General features: G+C 36.0%; 1 protein-coding gene across 2 annotated transcripts in view; it reads right to left on the reverse strand.

Moving 5' to 3' along the window:
* Positions 1-21230, reverse strand: part of ST8SIA4 (ST8 alpha-N-acetyl-neuraminide alpha-2,8-sialyltransferase 4) — a 54537-nt gene that overhangs the window by 19162 nt on the left and 14145 nt on the right. For both annotated transcript variants that reach the window (XM_066339119.1, XM_066339120.1), the window contains exons 3-4: positions 20561-20818; positions 8855-9148 (exon numbers count right to left, since the gene is read on the reverse strand). In XM_066339119.1, the coding sequence (XP_066195216.1) occupies positions 8855-9148; positions 20561-20818 (552 nt within the window). The remainder of the gene's footprint in view (positions 1-8854; positions 9149-20560; positions 20819-21230) is intronic.

Raw genomic sequence — 21230 nt, forward strand, 5'->3', positions numbered from 1 at the left:
AGCCTTCTGCATCATCTTCTCTTTCTATTATATATGACAGGAACATTGAGAAAAATGACAAAAGATTTTGCCATTATTGGCTAGTATTGAAAAAAATAGGGATGTGTCTTCTGCATTGTAAAATTTGCTTTATTTTCTTTATGTGGGTTTCATGCACTTTAAATCTGCACTGCATAGAGGCATACAGCAAGTAGGTATCTACTATTTTTCACTGCTGTTATATATGAAATAAAGAAAAAAACAAATCCTGAACCAAATTATATACCCACTTCATTAGAATGAAAGATTAAAACTAAGCAAAATTTTAAAAAATAGTTGTGTAAATGCATTTAAAATTATTTTAAAAGGAAATAGTTCTAACTTCATGGATTAAAGCCTTTAAACAAAGTCTGAGCTGTCTTACTGCTACTTACAATGCTATCTTCATATATTGTCATTGGCTTTACTAAGTTACCATCAACCATGTGACTAACAGTCATTTGAAGGGAGATCTTCAGTCTGAATTCAAGCTACTCAACTTCAAGTCATCAATGGTACAGAAATAAATTGTGTTTACACATTGGCACACTTCCCAGATAGTCTGTGCCCATAACTTGCTTTGCATATTACCAACAAGTTTATAGAATTTGAAAACAATACCAGAAAGACAGATCTCCTGTTCTCTTTCACCTCTGCTTCAGAGAATGATCATCATACCAAAATAGCAATCTCATAATTTAACACAAGGAGATCTGAGACATAATTCTGTGCCCTTCACCAGTCTTTATCATCCTCACTGGTGAGAGCCTACTGTTCTTTTAACAGATCCATTTGGAAAAGATGTTTGCTACTAACAGCATTGGAGAGCTGACATTAACAAATGCATGAACCAAATCTTCCTCTACCCACATCCTCTAAAACCTGTTCTCTCTCTCCTGAATTCATCCAGTGCATCTTCTAATAGAGTCCAGAGCCAGGAAGCAGCATCCCCTCTGGATCTGCTCCCACAGTGAAACATCCTATCAACTCCTCTTTGGAAACCCACAACAAACCCCTTGCAGGCAGCAGAAATCCCAAGTGCCACCAGTGATCTGGGGGTCAAGCCTGCATTTTGTTTCCAGTGCCAACATGCAGCAATACTCCTGCAGCAGGCTGAGCTGCCCCATCTGCCTGGCACCCATTTTTCCACAGCACAGCTCAGAGCTGTGCTCCCAGTGTTTCACACACCCAGCACAGCTTCCGGTGGATGCCTTTTGGAGAGGAGAACACACTGCAGCATGGAGGGAGGGCTTCACTCCTTGATCTTGTCTTTATCAGATCTCAGGATTCCTCTTTAGTGATTTTTCAATGACTGCTAGCTCTGCAAAGGAAGACGAATCTTAACACTGAGATTATTTTCTGAAACCTTTTGTCATTGAGAGCTATGTTCTGTAAACCTTTTTCCTATTGCATTTCAATGCTCTTTCCATTATAGACTAAAAGGGGAAAAAGGCAAGGCCTCACCTGTCAAGTTTGTGCCACACATGAATCTTTCTACCGCCTTGTTAGCCCATCTCTATGTTACATTTCCTCTGAGGCTAAATAATTTGCTAGAAGCATAAGCTGTGCCACCTGTTGGTTTCAGTATGACTGTGAAACACCCACTTACTTCCTCTCTGCCAATTCTGCTAGTTAGTGTGCCCACATTTATACTAAAATAGAAAGGAAAAAAAAAAAAAAAAAAAAAAGGGAACAAAACCCCCCACCTTGTGAGCCTCCAAAGCGTTCTGAAACCAGAGGCTGCATTTGCTTTCAGTAAGGCACTATCTCATATTCTTTTACAGGTCTTCTTTCTTGCAAAAGAAAATGATTACTAATCTTCTTTGGAAAGTCCCCTGTATTCCAGAGGTAGACAATAAAGTACAAAAGAAATGTGAAATGAAGAAGCAAGTTCTAGCAATGACTTTTGCTAAGTTTGTTTTCTTTCACTACTTCACTAAAGATATAATACAAAAATGCAAATTATGACACTTGCTTCTAAATACAAACTTGAAAACATCAATAGGCTGCTTCTACAGTGCTCATGAGGTATAGGAACTATAATATTTCTATACAGAAATATTGCTTAAAACAAGTTAGAAATTAAAGTAATTATTTTTTACACATTATAGAAGTAATATTATTTTCCTCACTTTTCCAATGGCCTATTAATTCACCAGTTGAAGACAGAAAGACAGATCTCAAAAAAGGACTTCAATACAGCAGGTTATAGTATTGGATTCATAATGTGAATCCAAGCAGCACTAACCTCCCACACATGTACAGGTATGTCCTCATGGCTACCAGTGGGGATAAGGATAAGCATAACACCTAAAAACAGGATTCACAGGAGCAACCCCTGCTGAAAGAGACACACAAGACAGAACGGAGAGGGACAGAGCCTTCAGTCTGGAAGTACTGGTGAGAGACTCCAAATCTCATTCCATCTGAAACACATACTAGTATCTACCTCAACTATGGTGTGCTTTCCAACAGCAAAGGAGCAGAATCCAGATTTGTCACCTGATTAATCAGTTACTTTCTTTGAAAACATGTTCTGTTCTTAACACATCACATCAGCACTGACCTAACCCTCCCAAGGGTCTGAAATACAGCAATGCTCACCCTTTTTCTCACTTTCTAATTCTTTGACGTAAATTGAAACAGGCTTCCCCTTAGCCTCTGAAAAGCCTATACATGGCTTATGTACCAAATAAACAAGCTCCTTCCTTCACATGGGGCCTGACAATGCCTAGATGCTCCCACTCCCCTCCCCATGGCTCAGTGGGGTGGGGAGAGAACAGGAAAAGCAAAACCAAGTAAAGTCAGGGATCAAGATAAAGACAGCTTACTAGGTCAATGAAAGAGCTGCCTCCCACCTCTTCCTTTGCTACCCCAAGCTGTACTGCTTGCTGAGCATGTGACTGGATGGCATGGCATCTCCTGTGGTAAACAGAAGTTTTGAGGCTGTGCAAGTGACATTCAGGCACAGCCAAAACACTGGTGTGTTATTAACAACTTTTTACCCACAAACAGAAGACACAGCAGCTACATTTTGGTGAAATGTCCAGAAAGAAGATAGCAGCCATCAGTGTTAGCACTCAGTCCAGACAAAATATGCTCAGATGCTTCTCAGCGCTTCTGATCTGAAACGCTTAAATCTCTCCCTGTATACCAACAAGAACTCAGAGACTTCAAACAAATCCATTAAAACGTTCTTGAAGGAACTCAGATGCATCAAAAGGAAAGGCTACAGAAGACAAACTGCTCCATCCTCTACTGATACCACTGTTCAGGTTTGTGCCAGTGTATTATTTCACTGAAGCACTGTTCATGTTAACAGCCCAATGGCCCGAACTGACCAAAGCAAAAGTCCAAACCATATAGTGCCTGTAGCTATAGCTTTGGTCGCTTATTTCCACTCTACCTCAGCAGTTAACCTAGCATTTGAAGAAGTCTGTTATTGGGTGGATGCTCAAAACAACCTCTCCTCATCACAGAAGCTCAGTGATATCAAAACTAAAAGCACACATCTTTAAAAACTCCCGGAAGACATTACCATCAAAACAAAAAGTAGCTGAATTTTTATTATTGTCTTATCTTGGAAACATTGCTTAAAAAAAAAAAAAAAAAAAAAGAAAAAAAGGAAGGAAACCTAACAATTTTCTCATGCATACATGTTCCAGCCAGAATCAACAGATAATTCATCTCATGTGTCCAAGAAAATCCCAAGAGAAGCTATTCTCAATTCTATTAATACCATAGGGCAAACATCACTCTCTGTGGATTCCAGTCCCATTAATGGTACATCAGAAACAGACTACAAAAATGTTTCCAGTTTGCTTCTCAATCACACAGCTACAGTTTGGAGTTTTTTTACAGCAGTAGGAAATCATTAAATGGCAGTTATTTTTATAGTTTTCAGAAACACAGGTTTTATGTAAGGAAAAACAAATTAAAAAAACCTCAACCTAAAATTGAAAAAAAAAAAACAAACCCACAATAAATACCAAAATATTTTTCAAATAAATATAAATTTGCAGATACACTGTATGAATAAACTATATGTTACCTACTCCCTGCTTAGCTCCTACGAGTCATTAGCATTAGTTAGAGTGGTAGAAAACCTAAGCAACAAAACTTGAAAATGGAAAATTTCATTCCTATTTTTTCTTATGACTAATTCTATTGCTCTCCATTAGTTGAAACCTGAAATTCAATCTGGGAATAGTAAGTTTTACAAGTGTTAGGTATATAAACACAGCTGATAAGAGGAGCAAAACAGTTGCCTCAGTAAGAGATGAAACCGCCCTCCCAAAACAAAAACTTACAGAAGTTTATTGTCAAAAGGTAAATAAAAATAGAAAAAATTGGATAAAAATATCCCTATTATTATGATAAACTTCTCTTGGCTTACCTGGCAGAATGGACCAGGTAGTGAAAAATACAATTCTGCTTTCATGTTCTCTACTTCAACTGTGCTTTCCTTCAATGAAAACCCTCTTTCAAAAATGTGAGATATCTCTTGACAGACCTTGCTAAATCTTTCAGAAACACGATAAAATAGGAGACCTTGTGCAATGGAAATAAAATCTCATTGAAACTTTAAGCTGGATCAGGGCATATCCTTAAGAGATGCAGGAGAGCTGCAGCTCTGGCAAGTAGCTGCGAGACTGAAAGGTGAACCCTGGAGTGTCTCCATTTCAAGAACAAGAACATCACTTCCTGCTCTCCACATAGGACAGGATATCAGGATTAGATGAACAACTTCACATAATAGATTACGTTCTTAAAATCCAAACTGGCTTCCCATTTGTTTGTGTAAGTTAAACAAAGCCAGCCCCAAGGACACTTTATGCTAGGGCACAAGGATACTATAATGTAAACCTCACATTTTTAACATCCAGATACATAAAAAACAGGACTGTACTCCACTGAAACATAGGTAGTGTGATTTTTTTCCCAATATTCTGAATATTTATCTACATGATGCAAAAGACACAGTCATTTTATATTCAGAATTCTATTTTTAGCATAATGGCCCTTTTTTTCTCAGGTGATTTATTCATCCATGAATTTCAAACCATCTTTTCTTAATAAATATATTTAGCAGTAAACTGAAAAGGGAAGTCTGTTAGCAGGAAGAAAATAAAAACAAGTTTGCAGAAGTTGGCACAGTACTTGTTTCTCAGCACAGAGCTGCTGGAAAACTACTTGATTTCTGCATGTTTCATTTTCTGAAAGTATTTTCATTATAAATCCCAGAGTAAAGAACTCTGAAGAAGTGGTAAAGCTGTGCAAAAGGTCACTACATCCAAAGAACAGCTGTTTGCTTTCACTAGTAAAGAAAAAAAGACCCTGCACTGAGAAATGACCATAAATAGTCACAGCATACTCCTTACACAGGCAAAACTCAGAGATTCCAGTGGGAGTTCTGCCATGTTTAATACAGGATAATATTGCTCTTTCACAGGCAGGATCAAGGAGGAAATAAGCAAAGCACAGGCAAATCCCACAGGATGTCCACACAATTGTTCTGTACCCAAAAGATGGGAAGGAATCTAATGTGAAGCAATTTCAGTGATACTGCCGCTGAGTGACTAATAGTTCAAAATATCAAGTTTCCTACTGGATGGCTCCAGTTGGAAGGGCAGCCAAGAAAACATTCTTACACATAAGACGAGCGTGAGAACTTTGTTTTGTGGATTTAGGAGAGGAAATACAAGAAAAAAGCTTCTCAGAAAACGAGTGTATTTTAAATCTGTATTGCTTGTCAGGGCAAGGGGGTGGTACTGTTCAGCCTCTTCAACAGATGTTTTCAAATACTCACCAGCAGAAGCACGGAAAAAAAAAACCCAAAAAACAAAAACCAAAAAACAACAACAAAAAAACCAAACCAAAACAAAAAAAAACCCCAAAAAACAAAAACAAATACAAAACCAAAACAAAACAAAAAAAAAAACCCTACATGTTTAGTCTCAGGAATCCTCTCTTACCCCTCCAAGGATCCACAAGGTTGGATCCATGGCAGAACATCCTGCTGATGCTACTTCTAGTTTGGTTGTCTGCCAGCACTAGAAGAAAACAGTATGATCTGGACTTTAATCCCAGCAGGTTCTGCTCCTATTGGCCTACTGTCTAATCCATATTCAATTACAGCCCTGACACTGGGACAAGCCTCTATACAGAAACTTTCCACAGCCCAGAGAGTGTCATTTCATTTGGAAAATACTGCCACAAATAATCCTAATGAAATAGTTCAGCATTAAATCTCAGCCTTCTTAATAAAAAAAAGTTTCTGAAACTAGGCACTAGACATTAGTGACATTAGAGAGCAAGTAAATGTTTTTAATCAGTTAAGATGTTAAAGATCTTGAACTCTGTCATGTATTGATTGCCTCATTTACTTTGTCAATATGTGCACGTGACATTCAAAATTCCATAAATCAGGTTTTAGAGACACTTTGGGAAAAAATCATGCAGTGGCTCCCAAATCACTTTCAAAATCTAATACTGAAAACTTACTGATCAAGAAGTGGAAAAGCAAAATACAGAAAAATCATCACAGGTAATCACTTGATCTAAATCTACTGAAGAAAAAAAAATTCAATACAACAGTGATTTATGACACTACTGATTTAAAAAGTAGTTATTGTCCTGGACTTTGTATGTATATAATCTTATTTCAAAACCTAAAATCCTTCTGAGATTCTAGGGAAACATCCATCACTCACAGAAGTTTTATAAAGCACGAAATCAGCAAAACAGTAATTTCTTTTTCCAATACGACATTACCATTTTTTCTAACCAAAAAAGTGATTAATGGATAGAAAAAAGTCTTTAAAATTATCTCAGAATGCAGTCATCTGATCAATAGAAACTATTTGATCAACAGCAACTCTGGAACACTATGTACTGCTCATGAAGTTTTTTTTCATTAAAGAAGAAGGAAGAACAGGAATGAGAACTTCAGTGCAGAGCTGTGATTGTAGCCAAACTGACATTTTAGTAGGTAAAACTCTAACGTATCTTTATATTGCATTAGAAATAAAGAATTTGGCTCATTAGATCAGAAATCTAAGGAACTTTATGTTCTTACCTTAGAAAGTACCTAACACCACACGCTTTAAAGACTAATGAAGAAAAAAACTGATAGTTTGATACATATAAAAAGGACTGCAGATAACACTTTCCAAATCTTGAGCCTGCAGCCTTCATCATATGTTCTCCATTTGTATTCAGCATGTCAGATTGGAATCATGAACCTTATTGATTATTAGGTATTAAATGGACCAAAATTCACCTTACATCCATATTTTAATAAAATTTTAGGTTCATTAAATCAAAGAATTCTTAATATCAATTAAAATTTACTGTTGAATTTAAACCACAGATTCAACAAATCTATATATCAGACGATACTGCTATATATAATCTAAAATACAGCTCAATCCAAACTTTTCAACAATTAGGATGGCAGAGCTTTTGTTGCCTCATTCAGAGAGACAACATAGGTACTAATAATTTTTTTAAGACAAAGCCCCCTAAAGGACCTTTAAATTGGCCAGGTTAAAGATTATGTATTCTGAATTACCATTCACATTTGATAGTTTTGTCTAGATTTAGGAGAAGGAAACTAAAACAGTTGTTTGCAAACTGGAAACAATTTCAGACAGGTTTATGTACACATACAAATCACTACACCTATGTACTACAGACATTTTGAATACTTGATAATTCAACTCAATCATGGCCCATAAAGAGCTAAAGTCTAAAATGTCTAATGAAACTGAGTAATTCAACAAAAGAGTGAAGGTTTTCTGAAGGATTTCATAATTTCAGAGGCAACAGAATATTTTTCCAGTGCCAGAAGTGCACCATAGAGGGAATGCAGCAGTTAATCTACAAGACATGGCAAAAGAGCCTGAACAACTTATGTCTAAGCTTTACTCTCACACGACATTGCGATAATGGTTCAAACATCCTTTCTAAACGTATCTCTGCTGCTGTAACAGTAAGAGCAGCTACATAATCAGTAACTGATGTACAAGCCAATAGCAGTACTTTAAGGCATCTTCCTAAACCCCACAAACAGCACATTTCAAGCAACTCCAGCAGAATATTACCATAATGTGATAATTTTATGTACAAATGCATTACCATCATCTTTTGAACGATTTTCAGGCATAGCCCTACTTGTACTATATAGTAATGACAAAGACATTGGAGCCTTCATCTGACAGTTTTGTTCAATTATGGGATTAAAAAGAAAAATATCTGCTCAAAGGGTGGACACAACTTTTTTCTAATAAGTGGTTTCATTAACATTTTCAGTGATTCTACTCGGTATTTTTGAATTGCCCAAGCATGTGGCAAAGGATCTCCTTTCAAAAGAAGAAAGATTGCTCCAAATCCTAGATATTTTATGAAGGAGCTCAGTACTTTCAGATCTGCCAAGCTTCATTACATACAGGGTTGCTTCCTTACCCCGACGCTATTCAGGTTGTATTTTTTACCTTCATAGCTGTTTCCCAAAGAAGACATGTAGTACTTTTACTGTACACTGATTTCAGTCTATTTTTAAGATTAGCTTATCACTAAAGGATGATACATGCTTGCACACAGAAATGCAATTGGAATAGTTATTGTGCTAATGCATTTCAGCTGTTAGCAGCCGAGCTGGCTAAACGAGCGGCCAGCATTTATTACCAAACAAACTTGTCATAAATGCAATTCATTACACCAATAAGGGAAATACCACGCTCCTTTCAACACTCATCTTTTTTTCAGCTTGCTAGGAATTCTAGTTATGAGGTTCATTGTGCTGAGGACAGACCAGTCTTTTCCACACACTTACCCTCTGACAGCATGAATAAGTCTCAGTGATGGATAGGCGGTTCGCACTTTCAGTTTATTCTTAAGGATTAATGCATTAACCCACTCCACATGCTTCTCTCCACCTTTGACCATAAAAGCTGGGATCCAAAGGACACTGTCATTCAGCATGGATAGTCTATGCACAAATTTTTCTCTGTCACTCTCATTCCGAAAGCCTCCAAATGCTCTTTGTACAACTGATGGGTTCATGGTAATAAAATCAGATTTAGTTCCAACATCGGCAGCAAACTCCACCACAGGAGCTAGATTGCACCTGAAGAGGAAGAAATTAATGGAAAAAAATGAAAATAAATATGAAACATTAACTCAGAAAAATGTGTGCATGAAGGGAAAAATAAACATGCAAGACCAATTCAATTTAATGTGAGAAATAAATACCAGAGATAACAGGTGTGATAACACAAAGTATTCTACTCAAGTTGGACAAGGATCAGACAAATTTTTAAAAACGCTAAGTGTGCAGAATGCAGTGAGAAAAAAAAATCCTCTTTGGAACCATTTGGAAACCATCTCATTATGCTCTAGAATTTATCACTAAAGCAGCACTTGTGAATAATACACTTTCTTAAACCTACTACCTTTCATTATTGGTTTGTCATCCTGTTACCAACAGCTCTCACACAAAGAAAGCCATACTAGCAAAATAGGACATAATTTACACAGTTTAGTTCATGCATTTTTATTTTACTTTGCTTACAACACGGTTTTTAAATATTATTTATAAACCAACAAATATTATTTATAAACCAACCAACCCCAGAATTAAATGTGGTTTTGGTACTTTTGTTTTTGGTACTATCACTGCAGTTGATAAGACTAAGTTTAGAAATAAGTTTAGAAATTTAGTATTTTTATTTGACTTAGAACTGAGATTTTTGGAAAAAAAGCATTAAACTTTCAATTTTTCATTTATATCTCATTTTCAAACCTTTAATTTTGCAGTAGCTTTGTGCCTTTTCCCTAGGGTTGAGAAGTTTTCATAATGCCACTGTTCAGCAAATTTTTACCCCAATTGCATAAATAGATACATATGTAAGAACACATATGCGTTGAACGCAGGTGACAAAACGTGATTCAGAAATTAGTTGTGATTTCAGCGACCAGTATGATCTGACTGAAACAAACCATCTCCACAACATCCTCAATGAATCAGCCTGTAACTGCCCCAAAAATGTATCCTGACACAACAGTGTTTTCACAACTTAACAGACTGCTCTGCTGAGGCAAAGGATGGTAAGAAGCACTGTTGGAACCAGCTCCTCCAAAACATTTGCATGTTATCACCCTCGTAATATAAACAGTATTCCATTAATTCTGCAGTTTTTTATCCACTAGTTTCTTCTAATGCCAGATGTTCAACAACATAAAAATAAGTCAGCATTACTTAACATCAATTGATGATCTGAGAATACTAATTACCCAGAAAATAATTTTCATTTTGCAATTTTCAGGTAAAGAAGAGGTCTTCTTCAGAAAGACATTCTGGAGACTATAAAGTAAATATATTCCTAGGAGATAAGGAAGTCCAAGTTTCTGATAACATGTGGGCAGATGTAGGCTAAGGAAACAGATTTACATTCTTCATTATCTTTATACATGTATTCCATAAACCATCTGCATGCATTTCAGGCTGCTAAGAGCAGTATCTTCTAGAAAATGGTAGTTAGGGCATGAGGAAAATTCCCACTGAATTTATTACTGGCTTTGTAAATTGTTTCTGAAAACCATTAAAGCACAAACTTACAATCTGCTATTATTAAAAGTATTTTAAAATCTAAAAATAAACATGATAAAATAATCAAACCAAGTACTTCAAATCAACCAATCAAATGCACTGAACTACTGCTGCTTTTGAAAATACCTCCTTTAAGGGCAGATTGCACAAAATAATGAGGGATTTGTATAGTGGGTTTGTTTTAGTAGTCACATATATGCACATGATGAAATACTTCACTTAAAAATTTAAGACAGATCTTGACATTGCAAATCCTGCTCTGAGTCCAACTTTGAGAAACAGACCATGTATGTATCAGTATCACCATGTTTATAAAGCTGTATGCCATATGCATACATTGTATGTCATTACTGCTTTATCAATAACTCAAAACTGTATTTTAGAATGGTATACAGTGTAAGCAGTATAAATTGTATCTTACTCCATATTCAGATTTTTCAAGTATAACTTCAGAAAATAATGAGCAATCCAAATACACTCAGTAACAAAAGGACTGCAATGAATTACCATCCTTACTGTAAAATTTCTTGCTTGTAACTAGTGTGAATCTAACCTCCTTCATTTTAAAATTATTTCACCTTGTCCTGGTGCAAGAGGCTGGGCTATATACCCCCTATATTTCTTTTATGTTTCAAGGCTAATAAGAATGGAAATTGTGTATTTGTATATAGACCTGAGTGCATGTATATAGCTTTTACCTGTTTTGGAGCTTTTATCTTAACCTCTAATACATACTATTATATGTATGTATTATTAATATATAAATACTCTTTATGCTTTGCCACAGTTTCACAGCATTGTTGAAATTTTTAAGTTCATTTTGTTAGATGATGTCAATGACCTCCCACCATTCCTCATGATTCTTTCAAGAAAGCTTCACATTCAAAGGCAAACATACATACATGAATTTTCTTTAATATGAAATGAAGAAGCCTATTAACTGAACAACTTTTAAATAAGCAAAGCAATAGCTGTATTTTGAAATTCTAGCTAATTTGCCATAAGGCATAGAATTCCAAATATAATCACAACAGAAGTGAAGCAGTGAGGGAGTTTCTGCACCAAAAGCTTTACCACTACATGCCTAGGGATTTATCACTGTAAATAAAACCATATTTTATTGTATTTTTTTAAGGAAGAATATATGTAAGACTGTAATTTACTGATTTTCCTCTTTTTCACATGCCACATTATTAGTACCTTGCAACATATGAATGCATACGGACAAATTTCCTGCAACATACCCTCCGCAATCATTCTAAAAACAGCTTCGGTCTTGTCTTCATGTTAGCATGCAAGTAAGCAGCCTACAGGTGAAAGCTGAGCAAGATAAACTTGCCATTCTACTGTTACTGAGAATATAAGAACAGTAATTAAGGGTCACACTGAACACTGAGAAGTGACTTAATCAAGCAAATAGCTGAAAATATGAGTATTGATAATACATCATGTTATAAAAAAGGTTGTAGATCTCCTTCTCCTGAGCTGTTTCCAGACAAAAAGATGCGATGAGTTTTCTCCCCACAAAAATTATTTTCTCAAATAAAGGTTTTCATGGATTCCTTTGCTATTTTTTCATGGTAAAATTTTTGTTTCAGTATATTCAGTATATTTGAAACAAACAATCTTACAGGGTTTTTTTTCTATATTAAAGCATTTAATCAGAAACTCTAACTACTACTTCTTTCCCTTGCACAAAATCAGCAAGTAATTAGTTATTATTTGTTCCCTTACATCTTGTAAGCAGTATCTATGGCAGAAATGCTTAGAAAATGGTCTAATGAGACAAAGATTGATACATTTGAGAGTGGGCATTGGAAAAAGACTTAAGTGTATGGGAAACAATCGTAATTCATGTGATTGGTAGTGTCATAGGAAATAAAATCCATACCTCAAACTGATGCTGTGGTGCCTGTTGTTCCCATGACACCAGACTAGACCATACATAAAACCTCTGCACAACAAGGTGGTTACTCTAAACCTAGTATTAGGCATCAATTATACTATTTAGGAAATCTCTACGCTTACAGAGGCACCTAAGTTACACAAACATTATGTACAACCATGATACTAGAAGGCAAATATATCTATGAAATATTCCCAGTAAAAATACAGGGGTTCCCATACATGAGCTTTCAGTGTGATAACAGAAGATTATCAACTTAAAAATGCACTGCAATGCCATCACTAAAAAGAGTTCTGGGATAAAAAGGATAAATTAGACAATGTCTGAAATATCACACAGTATTGAGCATGCGTAAAACAACTCAGATACTAAGACATGCAGACCAGAAAGTCTCAGTGATTGAAAACCCGTTTCTTCGACAACCACCCGTTGCATGTATTAGTTCGAGTGGGATACCTTAAGAAAAAGCGTGGGGAAAAACCACACATGGAGTCATATGGCATAAGAGAAAAAATGAAGACTGGAGTAGGTGCCTCTATACCACACTTTGGCCAAACTGGGTGACCACCTCTGCGTTTGCTGTGCCATCTTTGTGGCCAAACAAACATCCATAACGCCCATAATCTTTGAGAGAGCAGAGCTTAACAAAGAAAAAAATGGGATCAAAATCACAAAAATATGCTCAAATGAGAAGTCAACTGACTTCCATAGAGATTCAGTTCAACGTGCTTTGTTACTAATCAGTATACAAACCATGTATATGTATACAAAGGTCCAGTACATAGTATACATAGACCATATTTCAAGTAAATTTTAAATAAAGGCCATTAAAATTTCCCTGAGTATAATGGCAATCATTTCCATTTTATCTGACACTGAGAACCAAAAGAATATTCTACCTACAGTAAAACAACGCAAGAAATGGCCACGAATCTGTACACTTCTCAATCCTCTAACAAGTGGTGGACTTCAGGTTTACAAGTTGAAATAAATGCTTTAAAACAGTATAAAACCAGGGGAAAGAAGTGCTTTATACCAATGCTTTCTTTCATTAGTATTTTCTCTCGGTAAGGCAAAGCCAAAAATATCAGTTACACAGTAATAACCACATACATTCTGAGGAGAAAAAAATAGAAAAAAATCAGATTGTTGCTGGCAGACATATTAAACCTCTCTGAAACATAAAGCAATACACCTAGATAAGTGCCAATAACATACACTCCTTCCTGAACAGCCTGAAAGGCTTCGTTTCCAGATTCATATCCAAATTCTTGTAAGAATCAAAATAGTAATCTTGAATTCAGTAATTCACACCATTTCAAAGAAATAATTGGACACGAAAGAAAAATTAAAGGCTCGAGCAAGCACGAGAGGAAAAAAAAGAGTTCAGGACTGAAGAGAACCTCACAGCTGGACTACACTACCCTATCTAAATGCAAGATGCACACAGCCCTAATACTTCTGTGTATACAGCTTATCTTCTCACCTAGCCCTCCAAATAAAGGTGTGCAGCAGTACAGCTGTGGTAACTTTTACATAAGCCTAAAAAAGAGAGATTTGTGAAATTAAAAAAACCCATGCAAAAACTTCCTATTTCCCCCAACAAATGTAATTATTAGCAAAGTGCACGGATTCTCACATGTTCTGCATGCCTCTTTGGCTACTGAAAAAACTAAAGTTGCTTCAAATTAAGCATAGGAAATCTGTAATAATAGTGAATCCCCTGACACACCCACTTCATCTCAGTCCCTATCCATGGCACAATGCATGTCTCATGAAGAGCTGCAAGGTTAGAGGCTCAGGTACAGCACTGCAGATTCTACTCACATGCAACAATCATGAGGGTTTTTTAGTATGTGCTATGTAAAATATTGACTTGAAACAACCCTTCACAACACAAGTTCACAAAAACACTGGATTTATGACTTCAGTATGAAGATGAGTTTTTTAACATCACCTGGTAATAAACTTCATCAATTCCTATTGCCCAGGTTAGAATTTATACTGGTAATCAACGAATTCTTTCTTCCCAGCATCTTCCTTAAAATCAGTGACTGAAATCCAAGTTATCACCAACTGAAACAGCATAGTGGAGTGTCAGAAAAAGTCTAAGTGGCATTTTAGTCAGAGCTGCAAAACACATTATTTACATCTTTATTGTGTGTTGTGCTGCAAAACTACACATGGATACTTTTGCTGTTCTTCCCAGTACTATTCCTTTGACAACAAAATAAAGCAATTAATCTCTATCACTGAAAGTCTTTTTTGCATATATAAAAAAATTCAGCCTCTTCAGCCACAAAAATTGCAGCAGTGAAATATTGAAAACTATATTTTAATGAATGAAAAACTAAGAAATGGAAGCTAGAAGTATCCTTAACACCTGTACCTTTGCCTTTTTATGTGAAAATACCATCACACATTACTATCTACAAAGAGCATTTTCTATAGGGCAATCATGAAGATCCACAGAACTGTTATAATTCTGATACAGATTTTTTTTAAAATTTGCAACATTATGAGGATAGAAAGGGTTAAAAAAATTTATTACCCTTGTGATAAATTCAGAAAAAAAATACGATTTTCACTGTTTTGAAGAAGCACTTTGGAGTTGTTAAAATAGAATGTAGAAAGCATCAGTACTTTGAACTTTCCAAAATGGAGAACAGCTAAAAAGGCAGTTATTTATATTAAGACTGTTCTGAATGTTTTCACCTCTTATAAGAGTCAACTGGAACAAAAAAAAAAGCATAGTGTTCCTGAGTTTCCAACTGTTTAGAAAACTACTAAATTAAAGGCTCTGTATTATCAACAATAGGAGTAAGTGACTTTAAAATAAGTGATTTAATTTTTTTTCTCAGGATAGTTATTAGAAGATTCAAGGAAGATGCTCCACATTTGGATGCTCATAGTACATGTACTTAGAACCCATGATCATTTGTATATGGGTGCAAAGTCACTTTCTACAGATATTTCCTGAGCATTCTAGACTTCTGTCCTTAAATATCCTCCTAAATCACCTACTTAAGGGCTAACTTCTTTTAAAAAAACAACCCTAAAATGCAGCTACATGAGTCAAGCCTTCTCCAAGACTCTCCTGAGGTGGAGCCCACCCACGCCTGGCTGACTGGAACAATTCCACTCCCCTTTCTCAGACACTCAAATCTCTGAGCAAGAACACTAGAAGATGATGCCTTTCCTCTGCTTTCACTTAATGTTCCGATGTAGCGTGACAAGTTAAGGGAAGAAACAGAAGGCAAAAACAGAGCTGCCACATTTGAGATCTGAAAAGGGTCTAATGAGCTAGTCATGATACTATTTTTAGAGGAAGACTCGTGCTTTAAAAAATGTGTGTTAAATTGGCAACTTTGCTTTCAGCAGATCTGCTGGCTCCAACGATTTAGCTCTAGTTAGCAGGATGGCCATGGTCCAAGCAAGGTGTACAAAAAAATACCTGGAAATAAAAAGCTGATAAGAATTACAAAAAACAAGTTCCAGAATATAAGTAAATTAAGACTCTAAATATTTTTATTTTGACAAATTTACAATGCTTTTTTCCTAGCACCTGAAGGAACAACACACATTAATGAAGCTACTACGAATTTCTTATTAATTTAAATTGCTCTCCTAAAATAAGATACCAGACCTCCACAGTATGATTAGGTCTGTCCATTTCTTCTGCCTGACTACATTTGCTGTCTTCTGCTCATACCACACATGATGCTTGCTTCTGCGTATCACAATTACCCACAAAAATCAATACACTAGAGAAAAAGCCAAAACAGATTATCCTCATCTATGTACAGGGTAAACCAAGAAATCTCTTAAAGGATACAAGCTTTTCCATGTCAAAGTCACTAACCACAAGAATGGTCAAATTGAAAATACGAAAGTCAAAGTATGCCAGAAAAATAGAGCTGCACTTGCCCAGCAAAATTTTATCACCAGTGATAGCAAAAACGTCCATTTTGTTCCTAAATGCTGGCAGAGTCACCAGGAAAAAACTCCAATCGGAAGACTTGTAACATATAAACTAGACGTTTCAATCCAAAGAAAGAAGTCACTAATATCTTCTCACGGCTGTTCCTTGCTGACAAGGTACTTTTCTTAGCAGACCTAACCTACTGAAAAAGCTACACACAACAGCTCTCTTCTCCATACTGTTCAACTGAAACGAAAGGGACTTTTCCAGAGGTGGTGCCACCACAAAAAATAACCCCACAATATATTTACTAGGGTTTGTTTGACTGTTTGGTTTTAACCAAGTAACAACAAAACTGAATGTGGCCTCTGCTTTTGAATAGGTCTCATCACAAATGTGGAATTAAATTATTTTAAAAAATATAAAATAAAACAAATTATTCTGATTTTTGGGTTCAAATTCTGAACCCAAAACTGAACTGTTTGGTACATACTGGCTTCCAGAAGTAATTCCAAGTTATAGCCTGGCAATGCTTAGTATTGTTATTCTACACTTGCCCAAAATACTCAGAAACTCCTATGCAACCACTGCATTTCAAAATATACCACTAATTGTAACAAGTTCATCTGCTCTGTAAGACGCAATAGCTAACTCAGCCCTGACTTGGTAATTTCAGCACGAGAAAGTGCAGATAACACGGGAATAAGATGTACCTATTCATCTAATCAGGTGTTCTGGAATGCTTCAGACTCTGTCTGGGTATAGTATCATAATGCAGCACACTTAAGCTCAGCACTGGAAGAAAGTAGTAGGGGCACACAGATCAGTAGTTCCTAATGGCGTATAAAAGCATGACAGGTAAAAAGTAAAGGAATACAGGAAACAGCAAATAGTCATAGTCATCACAGTTTGGGATTTTTTTAATAGCAAAGAGTCTCCTTGCTTCTCATTGTAATCAGATGGACTACATTTTCTACTGCCAAAATAGTCATGACTTCACTAATCTTGTGAAACTCTTGTGTGTTTGTCCATTATTATTAACACCTTCACACTACCTTTACAGAATATTGTGTTTATTTATTACACTGCAAATATTGGACATCCATTGTGTCTTCTTCATTGTCACAAACCTTCAGCATCAGTTTTATCATTAAATTAATGGTACTGTTGGTGTTAACTCTAACATAAGAACTGTTCCTCTAAGAAAAAACTCTCAGAGACAATTCTCCTTCCGATTTCACCCCTCTCCTCATAAAATACAATCAAAATCAAGGGAATATATTTAACCAGAATGACATGCTTGTCACAGAATAATGCACGTTAGCATCAGAGGATTCTGCAAAACTGTCCTTCACTAACCTACACACTTGGACACATTCAGTAACTCCCTTGGAGAATACCAGGTGGCACCTAAGTGAGGACATTTTACTTCTCAAGACATCAGACAAAAGTAAAAAGATTAACAGTGTCAGGGTACATTTTAATACCAGAATCCTAACAGCAATATAGATAAGTGCTTCATCACTTACCAGAACTTCATCATTACACCATGTGATTACATACCACAACTTTTTCTAAACGGAACATGAGGAATATAGGAAACTAACTCTGAATGATTTGTTTTTTCTTTACCTTCCATTACAAACAAATTCTTTGCTATTTTAACAGATCCTATATAACTATACATGCATCGAGACTTAAATAAATAAATATCATATACTGTAAATTATAATATGTAAATTCTAAGACACTTTAACTTCCATTTGTAAATAAATAAAAAAAAAAATTAAAAATCACTGCACTGCACTGAAACTCCCTATAGGCAGCAGGCCATGTTATTCCCAAAGCATCAGAGATTATTAATCACAATATTGTCAGACTCACTAGTTGTTATACAGATCACTTTAACTGTCATATACCACATGAGATATGTTTCAGGCAATCATAAAATGGTTTAGGTTGAAAGGGGGCCTTAAAAATTGTCTACTTCTAAATCCCCCATCACGGTCAGGGACACCTTTTACTAGACCAGGTTGCCCAGAGCCCCATCCAACCTGACCCTGAACACTTCCAGGGATGGGACATGCACAGCTTCTCTGGGCAACCTGCTCCAGTTCCTCACCATCTTCACAGAAAACCCACATCTCTCTGTCTAAAGAACTGATTAGCAACAGTAACTTCCTACTGTTCCTATTAAGCTTCACCAAGTCTTTAGAACATTATCTTTCTATAGTTGAGTTAGTTAAAACCAGATATCAGATATCACCACCTAATTTCATGGCTCATTAAAACCAGTGGAAAAGCATGGAGATGACTGCAAAGAAATTCAGCACAAGATTTAAAATAAAGTATGTACACTGCCTTCTTTATGAAAATTTTAATTTAGAAAATCTTATTTTTTCTGTAGCCCTGTGTCCTGGAGTGATGTTATTGTATGCCCTATTGCCTGCTTTGTGCCCAAAAATGTGCCCTATAGCTTGAAGCTAAGCCCAGAGAGAAAGAAAGAGGAAAGAGAAGCAATAAATTTTTTTTCGCCGCCTGTGTTTGAAATCACAGAGATAAGACTCTCGGTTTCTCCCAACTCGCAGCTTTTTCTCTCCAGATAAAGAGATGGAGTTGTTTCTTTGCTTTTTAAGCTAGCTTTTCATTTGTTAACTGAAGCAGAAGCTTTTCCTGAAACTGTAGCTTCGCCCTCTAGAGCCATTCAACTTTTCTCCAAACCAGAACATCAAAACATTGCTGGGGCCCTGAACTGCGCTGCGGCCCCAAGGCCACCTCCAGACTCAGAAAAATAACCCTACAGAAAAAAATCTGGATCTCTCAAATCAGCAAGAAGTTTTATTATTTAACAAAATTCATTCTTTTTATTCCTGTAAACAACTGGCCTTTTAAATAAACAATTTTTTCACTTTCTCCAAGACATATCCTTTTGGACCTGTAAGAATCTGTAAAAAAAATAAAAAGTTGCTAAAGCCTACTCTTCATTAAAGGAAACACTCTTTCAGAACGTTTCCTCATAAATTTGTCCAAACCCAAGACATCCTGTTAAATGAGTCACATTTAATCTCAGAGAGCATACAAAAGCATGCCATAGGCTAAAACCAGTTTAAAACTTGGCAATTACTTTTGGATTTCCTCTGCAGTAAGTAAGGATACTAATTTGAATAACTAGTGGTACAAGTAAGACTAATAACAAAAATGAAAGAGAAGTTGCTCCAGTCACAACTTGTAAAAGTAACTTTCAAATTAAATACAAAACTCATGTATATTTTTTTATTTATGTACTGCAAAAACTGTTACTTTTCTTTTCCATGTCTTCATTGTCACATCATTTTTTAGGGTGAAAAAAGAAAAAGCAAGTAACTCACAATAACTACTATTTCTATATTGCTTTCTGTCATAAACCTCCTGTTTTCTGCCCTTTCATCCTTCTCAAACCAAATCAATTGAAACTTCTGCTTCAAAGGCAAAAGTACTCTCATCTCTTGCTCAGCATTTTCTATGTAATTCCAAGATGTCAAATGAGGTCAACTTTGACACGATCCACGAAATCCAAAGGCCCTCTATTGTGTGTTTGAAGAATGAATAAGAAGTGAAACATATAATTTTTTTCCCCAAGTGGCAAAAATAGATTCTTAAACCAACGTGAAGGAACAAATTAGGGTGACTTCAAACTACCTCAGTGGCATCCTGGTTTAACATCAGTACACCACAATGAAATTTTACTACATGTAATGTAGTAATTTACAGAAGGCCATCTGTGCTGACCAAAAGCTAAGAAAGAGTATTTTTAAAGGAGAAATCATTTTGAATTTATGCTACCAAGACCTCTATAAGATTAATTTTGTCTGGAATAAGCACAGTAAAAAGCAAAATTAAGGAATGCAAACCTCTCTCCCTTGTCTTATTTTCACTGTAAAAATAATCTTCTTGTTAATAATATAGGCATGAATTTAAATCTGAGGAATCGCATGTTGATGGACACTGTTTCAGATTAATTTCAGATAATGCCTGTAATATGAATCTTAGCTTAAAACATTTCTCTGAGCTTTTGTCCAAAAAACATGATAGCCTGTATCTTCAACATCAGATAAAAACTTACCTTATTACAAAGTCATGGCTATCAATCTCCTTTCCGCAACCACTCTTCAGAAGGATGCCGGAATTCCCAACAACTGCACAGGTTTTAAATCGGCGATTTTTCATTGGGGAAACTTCAGGGAGAAGGCTGTGCAAATCCCGAGAAATGTTCAGAGTGCGACGTCTGTCCAGGACATAATGAATTACATCTCCTGGCTTGAAGCTGCTTTTCACCACTGACACATCTCTCTCGGCATCCAAGAACTGCAGAATGTTCTTCCTGCATTGACAGAAAAATTCAGAGATAAAACCCAACACCTCCTGCTCTAATGGAGTTTATCTAACAGCAACACAGACTGGACAAGGCACACAACATAAAGCAGAGGGTAGACAGCATCAGCCCTGCTATGGGAATTCCCATCCTCTAGGATGGAGCTAGAGCAAAGCTTTTAGAATGGAGTTCACACTGTGGTTACAAGTAACATACTACCCAACTAGAGCTTAGGGACTTGGACACACAGAAGCACAGAGAGATGAAGGAAAAATAACTGAAAATTTGAAGGCATACTGTGCTTGACTATCTTCACAAAATTTTGGAATTAAGACATTTCCAAGAAGGACTGTGGCAGTTTGTTTTCATAAAAACAAACTTAGACTACAAAAAGAAGTATTTGCGATCAGGAAATGTCATC

Source organism: Sylvia atricapilla, chromosome Z, assembly GCF_009819655.1.
Source record: "Sylvia atricapilla isolate bSylAtr1 chromosome Z, bSylAtr1.pri, whole genome shotgun sequence".
Lineage (NCBI taxonomy): Eukaryota > Metazoa > Chordata > Aves > Passeriformes > Sylviidae > Sylvia > Sylvia atricapilla.